Source organism: Hyperolius riggenbachi, chromosome 6, assembly GCF_040937935.1.
Source record: "Hyperolius riggenbachi isolate aHypRig1 chromosome 6, aHypRig1.pri, whole genome shotgun sequence".
Lineage (NCBI taxonomy): Eukaryota > Metazoa > Chordata > Amphibia > Anura > Hyperoliidae > Hyperolius > Hyperolius riggenbachi.
This window is the reverse complement of record NC_090651.1, coordinates 146,324,582-146,339,185: the sequence shown is the minus strand read 5'-3', so window position 1 is coordinate 146,339,185 and position 14,604 is coordinate 146,324,582. Positions and strand designations below refer to the sequence as shown.

General features: G+C 40.6%; 1 protein-coding gene across 11 annotated transcripts in view; it reads right to left on the bottom strand.

Moving 5' to 3' along the window:
- The window catches only part of NTNG1 (netrin G1), a 448,295-nt gene that overhangs the window by 70,233 nt on the left and 363,458 nt on the right, over positions 1-14,604 (bottom strand). For 7 of the 11 annotated variants that reach the window (XM_068240032.1, XM_068240037.1, XM_068240036.1 and 4 more), the window contains one exon: positions 6,563-6,730. The exons of the other annotated variants lie outside the window; for them this stretch is intronic. In XM_068240032.1, coding sequence (XP_068096133.1) covers positions 6,563-6,730 — 168 coding nt within the window. The remainder of the gene's footprint in view (positions 1-6,562; positions 6,731-14,604) is intronic. 11 annotated transcript variants of the gene reach the window in all.

The window sequence follows — 14,604 nt, the reverse complement described above, 5'->3', positions numbered from 1 at the left end:
CACCATGATCAAGCCCATTGTATGTTATATGTATGTATTCTTAACTGCTTCCGGATCATGCTAATTGAAATCTATGCCCGGTTTGGGAGCTGTTATCCCTGCCCGGATGCAGATCTCAATGAGTGCGCCACACTGATTTGCTGCCACCGCCGATCGTGCCGCTTTCCCGCCACTACAGCTCTTTCACCCTGCTTTCAGTATGACAGCACAGCTCCATGAGCTGGTCAGGAGCCGATTTCATTGGCTCCTGACCCCGTGATCACTGTGAACCAATCTCATTGGTTTGCATTGATCACAGGGCCAATGAAATAGGCTCCTGGTTGGCTCACAGAGCTATGCTGTCATAGCGACAGCAGAGCGAGTGACCTTCAGTGACAGGAGATTGGTGCGATTGTCGGTAGCACTGAATCTGTGTGGTGTGACAGCAGCAGGCCTCGTTTTTGTACCCAGAGACTGTTGATACTGAAGTGGTTAACTGAATCTATTGATTATATATTTCCTTTGGAAATTATATATTGATATATACAGTATTTCCTTTTAAAATTACTGGCCTATATGTATGCATTTGGTTGGTTATAACCCCAGTAGATGTCAAGACACTATATACTGTTTCATGGATATAGTCATGTGGCAATTACCTATCAAAACATACCAGTTTAAACTTGTTTCAAGTGTTTAAACTAGAGCTGTATTTTGACTGTCTATATCACATGTATATGTCTGTTCATTATTTTCTCTGTCTACAAAGAGGAGAGAGCATGAAACGATCCCTCACATCGATTCCATAAATAGTCAGCAATAATTACATCTGTACTATACAGGCTTTTTTTCAAGCCCACAGAAATCCAAGCCCATTTTTCTTTAACAGCAGAAGTTGCTCATTCTAATTAAGATGAACAGTCTCTCTCCATTCCCAGTGCCTTTGCTGTTCTCTAAGGTGTGATAAAGGTTCGTATTCATCTTCTTCTCGCTCTCGCTTTTTTGTCTGATTGGACAGACATTCTTGTCTTTGTGTCAACCTATAGCTTAAGTGGGCAGTCTGGTAATAATCGTTAGAACGAAAAGCATTAATTAAGCCTATGGAGAAAAATTAGTACCTGTAAAATGTCTGTCATTGCTGGTGGAGGTGAGAACCTCTTGAGAAATGTCTCTAAGAGGAACAAGATGTGTTCTGTAAGGGGGGGAAACACTAAAGAAGTAATTATACCCTTAGTGTGGATATATATATATATACAGTGATCATTCGTTCAGTTACAGCAGCAATAGTGGATCATACCTTCTGTTTCACTACAGAATTCTTTACATGGGAAGGTGACTAATTCTATGTTTGCAACATCAAGCATATAATGCCTCAGCTTAATGTAAGATTTATAGCTGTAATTAATGAATATTTGCATCCAAAAGCAAATATCACTTATGGGCATCTATTCATATTCATTTTTACTACATCCCACACATCCTTGATCCTACATTGACATCTTTACTAAATCATTACTTGGATTTGTGACTCTTTTTGCCATTCCTTTTGATCTCCCTCTCTCTCCCCCTTTCCTTTAGATTTTTTTTAGCACGCAAGGGCACGGCTCTTTTACCCTTTTGTGTTTTGGATTTTGTTACACATTTATTCATATTAATTTTGTCACTGTTATTACCAATTCCGTATTTTGTACCGATTGTGTATTTTGTACCAACGCTGTATTTGGTATTGTGGTGTATACCATTGTCTGTATTATTTTGTACCCCATTTTGGTTTCTTACTGTTTCTTACTCTGTAGAGTGCCATGGAATATATTGGCACTTTATAAATTATTCTTCTTCTTATTATTATTATTATTTAGTATTTATATAGCGCCGACATATTACGCAGCGCTGTACAGTGTATATATATATCTTGTCACTAACTGTCCCTCAAAGGAGCTTACAATCTAATCCCTACCATTGCCATATGTCTATATTATGTAGTGTAAGTACTGTAGTCTAGGGCCAATTTTAGAGGGAGCCAATTAACTTATCTGTATGTTTTTGGAATGTGGGAGGAAACCGGAGTGCCCGAAGGAAACCCACGCAGACACGGAGAGAACATACAAACTCTTTGCAGATAGTGCCCTGGCTGGGATTCGAACCAGGGACCCAGCGCTGCAAGGCGAGAGAGCTAACCACTACGCCACCGTAAAGCAATAAATCAATAATAATGATATCATTCTGCTAGACATCTGCCAAAGCACTTATGGATTACGTAGGTTTTTGCACCACTGTGTTGCACTCAAAATGTTGTTATGCTTAGTGCTTAGCATTTATGCTGTTAATATGGTATAGCATCTTTATGTTTTGGTTCATGGAATTTTCAGTATTCAATTATATGAGCACGACAGCTTTGTGAATTCCATATTGGTATAAGAAAAGGTTTACACTCAGGGCCCTTTTCCACTAGCAATCGCAAAAAAAGAATCACAAACGTGAGCGATTTTGAACAATTTTGTTTTTAAATTTTGATTTTGCATTTAACATTTAACATTACAGCACAATCAGTTCAAAATTGCTCTAAAAAGCAATTGCAATTTACAGAAAAACAAATCGCTACAGTAGATAATACTTTCCATGATTCCCATGTTAAAGTTGCATTCCTAGCAATTTAAAAATCGATAGTGTTTTGCGATTTCAAGCAAATTGCTCTCAGAGGAAAAGGGCCATCACTCTGTACCAGCAGGAAGGTAGGATTGAAAATGAATGGCCATTATACACTAGACCTGAACATTATGGTGTATTTAATGCCATGGTCATGTTTTCCATTGCAGGGTCTCTTGCAGTATGCACTGCAAGTCTGGAGTGGAGCTATGCCATCCATAAAATGAATGGTGATGAAAAATGCATGCAGCAGTAACACAAGTAAAAACTGAATGTGTAATGTGAACTGGCTCAAATAAAATCACTACAATCCTTTACTTTTCTATTTTGAGTCTGCAGTCTGCTTTAGCCATGTACAAATTGTACCTTTTCGCTCCAATTTATTTATTTTTTTCCATTTATTTTTTTACATTAACAAGAAAAAAATCTACACAGCAACACAGTCCTCTGTTATTTATTTTCATCCTATGCAGGTTGGCACTTGGCAGAACATCTAGAAGAAATAGTATGGGTCTCTGCTACCTAAACAATACCAGCCGGCATGGGAGCTCTGAAAAAGGGGTTGGAAAGCTTTCCTCACTCTTGTTTAGCCCCTTGTCCACGTCAAGGACAAATGGCTCAACCCAACCACTAGTAGAGGTATGTCCTGGAGGGGCACTTATCATGGAACCTGTGACTACCTCAGTAATAAGGCAAATAGGTGGTCAATACTAACCTCTTACATATTTACAAGAAAGGGTTAAAGTAAAACTTTATTTACATTAAAATCAATTTTTTTATTAAAATAATAATATTTTCCTGAAGAACCCCATTAGTCAGTGCATAGATCAAGGCTGAAGACAGCTCAGCAAAAACAGTAAAAATCACGTCTTTTTTGACCAAAACCACCTTTCTAGCCTAAAGTGAACTAAGGTGAAGTGAGTTAAGAATTTGTGTAAAGTGAATAAGCCAGTAATTTGAGTGTGAGTCAGGATAATAAGAAACTCGAATGGAGGGATTCTTTTATCAGCCGATATCTTTTATAAGCCTATATTTAATGTATCTAAGTACAGTATCATAAACATGAGCTGAATTATCTTCCACATTTTTTACTATCCCACGACTCGTACTGACAGATGGAGTAATTATATAACTTGACCTGACTTTTCAGTAACCTTGTACTGGAAATGTAAACAAAACAAACAACAACAATGACCAAAAAAAAAAAATCCCAGAACAAATAAAAACAAAAAAACTGTGAGTAATGGTTGGAGGAAACCTGACATTACAAGACATTATAAGGGCTCTTTCACATCAGAGCTTGTGTTGGAGAACGCTCAAAGCATACGTTTTGTTGTATGCGTTTTAATGCGTTTTGATATGCATTGCACTGCAGTGAGTGTACGTTTTTAATGCATTTTCAATGCGTTACAGCACATAGGAAAACGCAGGTAATTTTTTTTTCTTTTTAGTTTTCAACTTTCTACATTGTTCCTCTGTTGCATTCTGGGACTGATTGCCTGCGTTAACGGTTTAAAAACGCGCATAGTGTGCGTTTTTACATTGACTAACATTGTAACGCATAAAGCTAGCGTCGGCCAAAAAACTGCGCCTCGGTGCAGTGTAACGCAACGCACAAAAACGCAGCGTTATATGTGAAAGCTAAAATGAAAGTCTATGGACTTTCATTTTACCTTGGGTAACGCAAACTTTACCCGTTGCGTTGAAACGCAGAAAATCTGCCCTAATGTGAAAGAGCCCTTAGAAAATAAAAATTAAAAAGGGATAACCAAATTTATAATGTTCCACTTGGGTAATAATAATGCTGATTATCGCTGACATTACAGAACACTATCCCACTGTATATGTTGCACCAAAATCTGCATTTGATGCACCATTTACATGCCTCTGTTTCGTATTCGGTGCAGAGGCATGGCCTTCTTTTGATGAATGGCAATGCATTCTGCTGTCTGGAGAAAAAAATGTTGTAATGCAGCAAACACAAGTGCAGTAGACATTTTTGAAAGGGCCCACAGTAAGCATGGACACATACACCATGTGCCTTCTGTGTATTGTTTGTGCTGCATTACATTAAAGTGGATCCGAGAGAAAAACTAACCATAACAAGTAACTTGTCTATATATCTTATCTAAAGTTTAGATAGTTTACACAGCATATCTAGCTGCATACAGCTTCAAAAGTTCATGATTATTTATTCCTGTGATACAATGAGGGCAGCCATGTTCTGTTTGTCACATTGTCACAGGCTGAGGGCTGGAGATGCTATCAGCTTGCCAGTCTGTAAATTCAGTCCCCTCTCCTCCCTCCTCCCCTTTGCCTCTGAAATCTCTGGCTAGTAACCTCTTCCTCCTCCTGCCCAGAATGAGCTCTCATAAGCCCTTGCTACAGTGCCAAGGCACTGTGAAAAAGCTGTGGGTGAGGCTTGTTTACTTTATAGGGAATTAGAGTATTAAAACAAAAGAAAAAAAGTATTTGGCTTGAGAAATGCCCTATAAACTATATGAAAGGAACACAATTATGCAATGAGTAAAAGCTTTTCTCGGATCCACTTTAAGAAGTATCACCTGAAGTGTGAAAATGACATGAGATTTACACCTCCAACAAACATTCAGCTTCTGCATTCAAGGTGAAATATCTGAACTTTATTCTAACTCTGGGTCAGTGATTCAGAAAAAGGCAGTAGACCCAGAGATCTTAGCAAGCAGAATTTGTAAAGTGGGGCCCATACACTCAGCCGAGTAGTGGCCGATCGATTAAATTCGATCGATTTCAATAGATCAGACATGCTGGAAAATCTAAGTCCATCTGTTGAGATTGCTTATCAATTTGCATTGGGCTTAATGGAAATCTGATGGCAAAAAAATTCCATCAGATCGATTTTCAATAGATTTCATACTGAAATCTATTGGAAATCTGTTCCTAATAAAAAATGTTCCTAAACACATCAGATAGATCAGAAAATCTATCTGATGATCTATCTGCTGCTAATCTAACGAGTGTATAGTACCTCTCATTATCTTCTCACTTTTGTTTAAGGGAAGCTGAAGCGACAGGTATATGGAGGCTGCCATATTCATTTTGTTTTAAATTTAAACAATACCAGCTGCCTGCAGTGTCTGGTAGTCCTGCTGATCATTCTGGCATCAGTAGTGTCAGAATCACATACCTAAAACAAGCATGCAACTAATATTGTCAAAAACATCTGACCTGCATGCTTGTTCAATGTCTATTGCTAAAAGTATTAGGGCTGCTTCACACTTGGGCGCCTTTCAGCACTTTGCTGATCACCAGCGATTAGCAAAGCGCTGCTGGTACTGTATCCTTATATAGGGATCATTCTCACTGCAGCATTTGCGATTTGCATAAATCACAGACGTGCTGCATGCAGCGCTTTGGGGGTGATTGTGATGTGATTCTCGTTCTACTGAGCTAGAATCACAAGGCAAATCGTGGCAAAGTCGAAACACAAAATTGAGATTGCAATTTGCGAGAGGCAGAAAATCAGCAGGACTGCCATGCAACTTTTATTGTTTAAAGTTAAATAATATGCCAGCCTCCATATTCCTCTTACAAAACTTCATCCACGTGACAAAGTACTGAGAGCCCAAAAAGGATTTGTCTAGCATAAGTAAATTCATATAAATATTCTTTATGAAATGGGTAAAAGTGTAAACAGATGAATGCATTTTTCAATCTGTGACTTACAACTGATAAAATAAGAGTGTAAATGTCTATGAATTTACCATGGAGGCATCACTAGGAGATTTTCCTTGGTTGATAAAAACATGACTTTCATTCAAAATGAACACCTAAAGATACATATGCAACATTAAAATGAATAAAAATAGAAACTAAGCTGGGTTAGCCAGTAACACACGATTACATCCACCCTCACCATACATCATTTCAGGACGGTGAGCAGTATTCAAAAACTGACCTAGGCATACATTTACATCATCCAGTTTGGCAGACCCATTTCTGTGGAAGCCCCTCTTGCACTTCTCACACTGTTGACCATGAGTGTTGTGTCTGCAGCCCACGCAGACGGCCGTGTTTACAACCTCGATGTAAGTGCAGCGATTGGAGTGCCCGTGGCAATAGCAATCTTGTGAGGAAGTAGGTGGGGGGAGAAAGAGAGAAAGAGAGAAGGCATGCTTGGTAAGGACTGTACGCGGGGATAGGGTGGTAAATGTCAGCGTGGTGAAACGATGAGGATATTCATTAAAGCAAAATAATGCTGACTGAAGCATTTTCACAGTGAACATCATGCTGAAATCAAACAGAGTTGCCTTAGGTTTCACCAAGGGTGGGCCTATGTGAGTTCAATAATCAGCCCTCTGGCAATAATAGCATACTGACAGCCTCTCAGTCACCATAATATGCTGAAATACTGCATATAGTTGTAGTCGTTGCTTCAAAAAAATCCACAGCTAAGTGTGTTTTTCTTCAATTTCTTCATTTGTTCAACATTTAAGTATTATAATAACACAAATAGCCTTAATCTGAGGGGGTGGCAAATAAATATACTTATTAAAACTGCATTTATCCAGCAGGAGCCCAGAAAAGAAGAAAAGGACAATCACAACAGCCTAAATTCCAGAATAAATCAGGAAGTGGTCGTTACTGCTGTCTGGTGATTATTGGTAATACTATGTCCCATTGTTCAGGTAAAGGTTTATTTGTTTTATTTTATTTATTTTTTTAAATTTGTAACTCAGCATGCAGTATATTTAACAGGAATTTCTGTTTGCTTACTAGAAATACATCATAAAATAAAGTCAGCATAGAACGGTAACATAAATAAACCTCTTCCACTTCAGTTTCTGCAACAGTAAAACTGTACAACCCTGTCAGCGATAATACATTTATAACAACTCTTCCTGATAGGTGTGAACCTGAAGGCAACAGTATATGTCCATTGTATCATTTCAGATACAAATGGTGGAGGCCAGTGTTTGCAAGCCTTTGAAAGCTGTAAATAAGTTCACATGAATTGCACAGATAAGCGGATGAGCAGCATGAAAGAAATGAAAAAGAAGGCAGACATGTATTCAATGGGATGAAAGCAGCAGGCACAATTAGGAGGAGTTTGGGGTAATAATCGTGTTTTTACATCTGGAAGTCATTACATTTTTTCCTACTTTATATCAGTTACAGATCAAGACCAATTTCCCTTAATAGTGTGTTCTGACAATATTGTGTGTGTGGATTCTGCATATGCTTACGACGGTTAATTTTAGCCAGACGCTGATATTCGGCTTTGTACAATTCATAACCAAATGCCAGGTGCACTACTGCAACAACCCAAGTCACTCATTAGTGTATGCAAAGTACATTACATCCAATATTTGTTTTTCAAATACCTGGTTTTTGTAGACAATGTCTCAATCTGCATAGGTAGAACAAGAACCTTTCTTTGGTGCTGTATTGTGATAACATGAATTCATTGTAGGTCACAAATCAGGCTGCACTATGATGTATTTTACATTGCAATATAACCTGCTGTATATTTTATCCCTCTCCCACATTGCACATAGAGAAGTGGCTCATATCACTTCTTATTTGTTCACAAGTTTGCCCCCTTATTTGTGTTGCAAATCTATTGCAGATCATCAGAAACCTGGTTTTGCAGCCCACACACATCACAAAATCAGAAAAAATACACTGCAAATTAGTTACAAAATACAAAGCAACTCATTTATGATGAAAGTACGTCTGCCATTCATCACAGTTGCAGTGATACATGGCATCCACAATGTCCACTGCCAAGCAACCCTGATTCCTGCTCTGACCTTCTTTCCTAAGGCCTCTTCCAGACAGACAGCATCCCGTCTGATGGCCACAAGTGCCATTTGTGTGCAATTAAAATGCTACCAAATGGCAGCATTTGTAGTGGCATTACCGGTTGAGAACAAAGGGACAGATGCTACTCCATGGAGGTAGGTGGTAAGCGGCCTCTTCAACGCCCAAACTTAGCGCTAGTAAGACCCTGAACATGGGTGAGAGCAGCGGAGAGATTATTCACTGCCTTCAGCCTCCTGTGTGAAAAGGACAATAAAGTAAACCCGAGAGAGGGAAAAAGCTGGTTTTGGGCTTCTTCCAGACTTTCATAGTTTTTCAGGTCCCTCTATGTCCTCCAGGTTCCCTCCGCTGTGATGCTGACTGCACAATTAAAGACTAGGGCTGCACTGTGAACAAATTTGCATGAGTTGTCCTGGTTGTGTGCCTCTTTGATCACGCTGCCATGGTCGGGAGCGTTCTGCACATGCAGTTACAAGTCTACACAAACTGCACATGCACAGAATGCTCCCAGCCACAGGAGTGTAATCAAGACAAGACAAGACAAATAACATTTGCCAAAGGTCTCCTACTGAATTAGTGCTGGCTTACTGAACAGGCAGAGCCGAGTTTCGAACCCTGGTCTCCTGTGTCAGAGGCAGAGCCCTTAACCATTACACCATCAGCCAACTGGAGGTGCACGTCCGGGACATTGTATGTGTTATACTCCACAACTCAGCCAGTCAAGAACTTGAATTGGGCTGACAGCAGCACAATTATGTAGGGGGCCCAGAGGACACAGATGGACCTGAAAGTCTACAGGGGGCTGGATGAAGTAAAACTCAAGTTTTTCCTCATCCCAGGTACACTGTAAGCTTACAAAACTGAACTGATCAGAGTGGGTCAAAGCACATTAGCAATACTCAATGCATGCACTAACTGTTCATAAACTGCCCTAGCCAGGGGTAAGATTTCAATAGCAAATATAGTTTGTTGCTATTATTCTGAACAAAACCTATCCTCATTGATCAAAAGTAGTACTAATTATAAACGATTCAGAGGCGTAGCAATAGGGGTTGCAGAGGTTGCGACCGCATCGGTGGCCCTAAAGGGCCCTCCCTCAAATGCAGTATTAGCTCTGTATTGGTATAGCCCTCAAAATAATCCCTTCTATAGATACCATGATGAATATTGGTAATCAGTAACAAACTGTCACCCATCCCTTTCTTGCACCGCTGACACAGTGGTTGTCCTTGGCAGGTTTTGGTGCACTGTATCATTTGCTATGTACAGAGTGCTTAGGGGGCCCCAATGAAAATCTTGCATCAGGGCCCACAGCTCCTTAGCTACGCCACTGACAAAATTATCTATTTGTATGATCTCTCATTCTATATTTCTCTTGTTTCCTAATCTCTTTAGGACCACAGAGGAAACTAGTTCACTGAAAAAAGTATTATTATACTGCACAAAGGTGGAAATATTAAAGAGAATCAATGTTGATCATCATATAAACTTACGTCAGTCAAAAACAACATACCAAGTTTTAGGAAATGTGAGTTCTCTGGCAGGAAGATATACAATTGCTTATTTTTTGAATTACCATGTATGAATAAAGTTGTCAGTTTTATTATTTAATTTAAACTAAGGTAGTGTCTTATTTCATACAAAGAACAAAGTCTAGAACCAAGTGCAAGAGGTATTAATGCATTAGTCAGCTGAGTGTTAAAAAGGAAAATCCCTCACACCCTTAAGGCCTCTTTCACAGTGCGACGTTAAAGTCACACGTTAGAAAATGTTTTAACGTGGACTAACGCACAGCAATATTAAGTCTGTGCAACATTCACAGTGCACACGTTGCGTTGTGTGTAATGTGTAGAAATATTTTAGAAAGTGCTGCACGAGGACGCCAGTGCGGGGAAGTGCTTGAAAGGTTGCCGAGAGACCACACGTAGAACTTGGTGTGGTATCAGCTTATGGGGCAGTAAACAGGAGAAAGCCTAAATCTATCTGAGGGAAGACCCTTGTTGGAATACCCAATTCCGTAGATACATGGACACGAGTTAAAGATCAATATGGTGAAAGATCATTATAGTGAATTGAGCGGACTGTGTTAATAATGCTGACGCTAATGAACAGTTGCTGCCATAAGAAATATTGGTGTTCTTTACTTTGAAGAAAGTGAAAAGGACATTTTTTTAATTGAATTTTAAAATTCATTTTATTTTTTACTTTTTATGCAAGACAGTTCTTGCAGACATTGAAGGGTCCTTCAAGCCAGTTGTGTATGTGTGTTGTGAATGAGTGAGTGGATTAGTGGGCCCTTTGTGTAGTCTATGTGATCCCTTCTGTGGAGTTTATGTGGTTTAATGTGATCTATTGAGACTTACCGAAACTTTGAATAAAATGAAGAATATTATAGCGCGTGTTAGATTTCTTTATAAGGTAGTGTCGTGTCTACGTGTTCCTGGGAACCCTCATTACTTAATTAATACTGGGTCTAAAGTACCTAACTTTATTTGCTACCCAGTGCAGAAAAGCTTTATGGTGTGCTATGTGTACCAATCCCAGCACGGCCAGGGCTTCCCCTTCTCTTGCAATATGTCTTTCTTTCTGGGTGACTGGCTCCCTCCACATGGGTGGTATTTCCTGTCAGTGCCAGTGTATTATCAATGTAAAGTTTTAGTGGCTGAGACTCCCTCTATGCAGTGAATTCAGGTGTCAATCTTGAAGATCACCAGTGCAGCTCCGACTCAAAGCACCAACAGGAGAGCTGGAGATGCAGGCGAAGTAAGCCAAAAAGGAATACACATGAGAGATGAAGGGAGTGCCTGGATACGATCCGAGGCTTCCCCCACCCCAGGTGAGCACCCCCCAAGGGAACTTTTTCTCGTTACAGGTTTTCTTTAAAGGTAATGTATGGTGATGTTTTTTATGCATTTATTATTACTAGTACTATTTCTTGAATAAAATACATTTTAATGTATTCAATCAGAAAATTATCAAAATTTTTGTTGTTAGTTTAGTGAGTTACCTGTTGATCTTTGGCTAAGCTTTCTAATGCTTGGTACTCACCATGCAATTTCCCATCAGATCGAAGGGTTGAATCAATAATTTCCAACAAGTCCGATCTGATTTCCAATCATTTTTCTGATCGATTTTGTATTCAAGTGTTTTGAAAATTGATCAGAAAACTGATCAGAAATCAGATTGGACCTGAACTTATCATTTCTACCCGACGATCTAATGGGAAATTGCATGGTGGCTACCAGATGTTAGTTCAAGAGAGGCCTAATTTTGCTGTATAGTAAAGAAAATATAGTATTGAACAATGGAACCTAGTTATTTGTCACTAAGTCTGGAGATTTTGCCTTTATAATAATAATAAAGCACTCTTTATTGCAACAATAAAGTTACATGCTTCGCCTGCAAAATGGCAGATAGAACTGCAGGTGGAGCGTCAAAAAAGTTACATAAAATATTTCACAAGTCTCTTATTAAACTATGTTTTTTTTTAAGTGCTTAACACTAAAACAAATTGGACCAAATGTACTAAGAACGCTATTGATTCACATTAAAACTTAAAGAGGAACTGTAACCACATATTCAACTCATCGCCAGCATGAAGCTGACATCCACTTTATGGGGGAAAACCAAGTCTTTCCAGGAAGAAGAAGCCAAAAAACACATTAAATAGAGTGTTAAGGCATAAGCCCCGCCCACCTAATAAAGTTAGTCCGCGGCTGCACCTGGGACGAACAGCCATCTGGGAAGTAACAGTTGTGAAACGAGAAAAAAAAAAAAAAAGCTCACGTCATCTCTGCAGGACACTTCGTGCACACTGCAGAGGGAGAAGTGTACAGAGATAGCAGGGGCTGGCCGTGAGTGTGGCTCTCACTTCTCCGAGTTCTCTTCGTGCTCCGGTGGTCAGCAGGAATTCCTCTGGTCGTCTCATCTCCCAGCCTCTCCCTGAAGGCTGCATCACCTTGCCCCTCCTGCTACCAGAGTGTAATATATACACTGTATACCTTGCCCAGTGTTGTGCATCGCTTCCCTCTGCTCAATTCTTCAGCTGTCATCAGAGCCGCTCAGTGTACTAAACTGTGAACTGTGTACTGTGCTGCAGAGTGGAGCGACACAACACTGGACAAGGTATACAGGGAGTATAGCCTGCGTTTTGCAAGGAGGAGGGAGAGAGATGCTGCAGCCTTCAGGGGGGAAGAGGGGCTTGCAGGTACATGATAGTCATGTAGAGAGGGGGGAGCTCCAGTGGTCAAATAATGCTCCCTAGGTGTAATGGGTGTATATATATATATATATATATATATATATATATATATATATATATATTGCGACCACACATGCAGAGGGGGAGGGTTCACTAGAATACCAGGGAATACAGCTAAAAGGTATGGGGGCGACCATACTACCGGGGGTTAACGGGAAGCTTTAAGGAAGCCTGTTTTAAACTTATCTGGGGCTTTCTCCTGCCTTGTTGAGGCCACTATATCCCTCGCCATCTCACCTGGCCACTCCTGTCCCCCGTTTCACCAGCAGCACTTGCTCCCTCGTTGCACTCCCGTACCTGGAAGCAATCTCTGTCTGCCATGGGGGAGCACGGCCGGGCCACACATGCGCAGTGAAGCACAACTCAGCTAGAGTATCAGGCTGTCCAGGAGTGGCCCAGGGGAGAAGGTGAGGGACTGAGCGGCCTCAAGGGGGCTGGAGGAAGCCCCAGGTAAATATAAAGCCTAACACGACTATCGTCTCAGGTACACTGTAAAGCCAGTAAGTATAAAAGATTTATACATACCTGGGGCTTCCTCCAGCCCCTCTGCACTGATCACTTCCATGCCGTCTTCTTCTGCCTTCTTGTTCGCATGCGCAGTGCGCCCCGACTCACTGAGCTAGCAGGACTGTTAATGGAAAAACAAGAAGGCGGAGGAAGATGGGGGGAGAGGGGGGGGGGGGATGCTGGAGGAAGCCCCATGTATGTATAAATCTTTTATACTTACTCCTCTCTGGTACACTTTAAAGAGAACCTGAAATGAAAATAAAAATTCAAAATAACCATACACAGGTCATACTTACCTCCTGTGTAGTCTACAGCTCAATCTCTTTCTCCTCTCCTGCGCCCCATTCGTCCACTGTGATCAATGGAATTCGTCCTTAATTTTAAAGATGGCCATTACCCCCTAACAGCTTCCTGGTCAGCACACTGTTAAATTGTAATATCACCCACTTGAGCCATAGGAAAACATGGACATTACCTTGCACATTCAGTAGTAACTGACAGCTGCTGATATATAACTGACAGCAACTGGTTTATTTCAGTTCTGACAAAATATTGTCAGAACTGGAAGGGATCACTGTAAGAAGAAAATGGTGAGCTTCTGAGAGGAACTGATAGTGAGATAAGTATGTAATATTAATTTGCAGCTACGCATGTGTTTATTTTAAATAATTTTACTCGCTTCAGGTTCCCTTTAAGTCAAAAACAAAACGCAGTTACATTTTTTTATGGGGCTTCTTGCAGCACCCTGAAGTCATCCTGTGCCCGCGCTGTCCTTCCACGACCCTCCAGACAGCATCAGTGACCCTTCTCAAAGTTGGTTAGTTGTGGCCGGTCACGAGGTACTACACATGCTTGGCCCTGGGCTGCATGCATTCTGATAGTAATGATTTTTCAGTACTGCACATGTGTTCTGTATTGCGCATGTGCAGAACGCTGCCGTGCACAGGAACGCGATGTGGCGCCTGGCCTGGGGCCATGCATACAGTTTATTGGAGGCCGATACAGCTGACGAGAGGATCGCGGACTGACAGCGTGGGCACAGGATGACTGGAGGAATACTGAGAGAAAACCAGGGTTTGAGGGAATACTCTAGTAAAGGATAGGGGACCACTAGACTGCAAGGGAAGACTTTGAAGGGGAACCACTAGACCACCAGAAAATACTGCCAATGAGAAAATCATAAGTGTATGAGCACTTTGACGCTATGCTGAAACTTGATACTAACTGTGTAGAAACAGACCTGATCTGCTTTCATTTTGCTTTCTCCTCCATGGGCCCTTTTCCATTACAAGCGCGATCGCAACTGCGCAGCATTTGTGATCGCACATGCTGCTTTATCCACTTGCCTCATTTGCACTGTTGGGATTGGAGCACGATTGCAATGAGAATCACGGAAGTCGACAACTGCA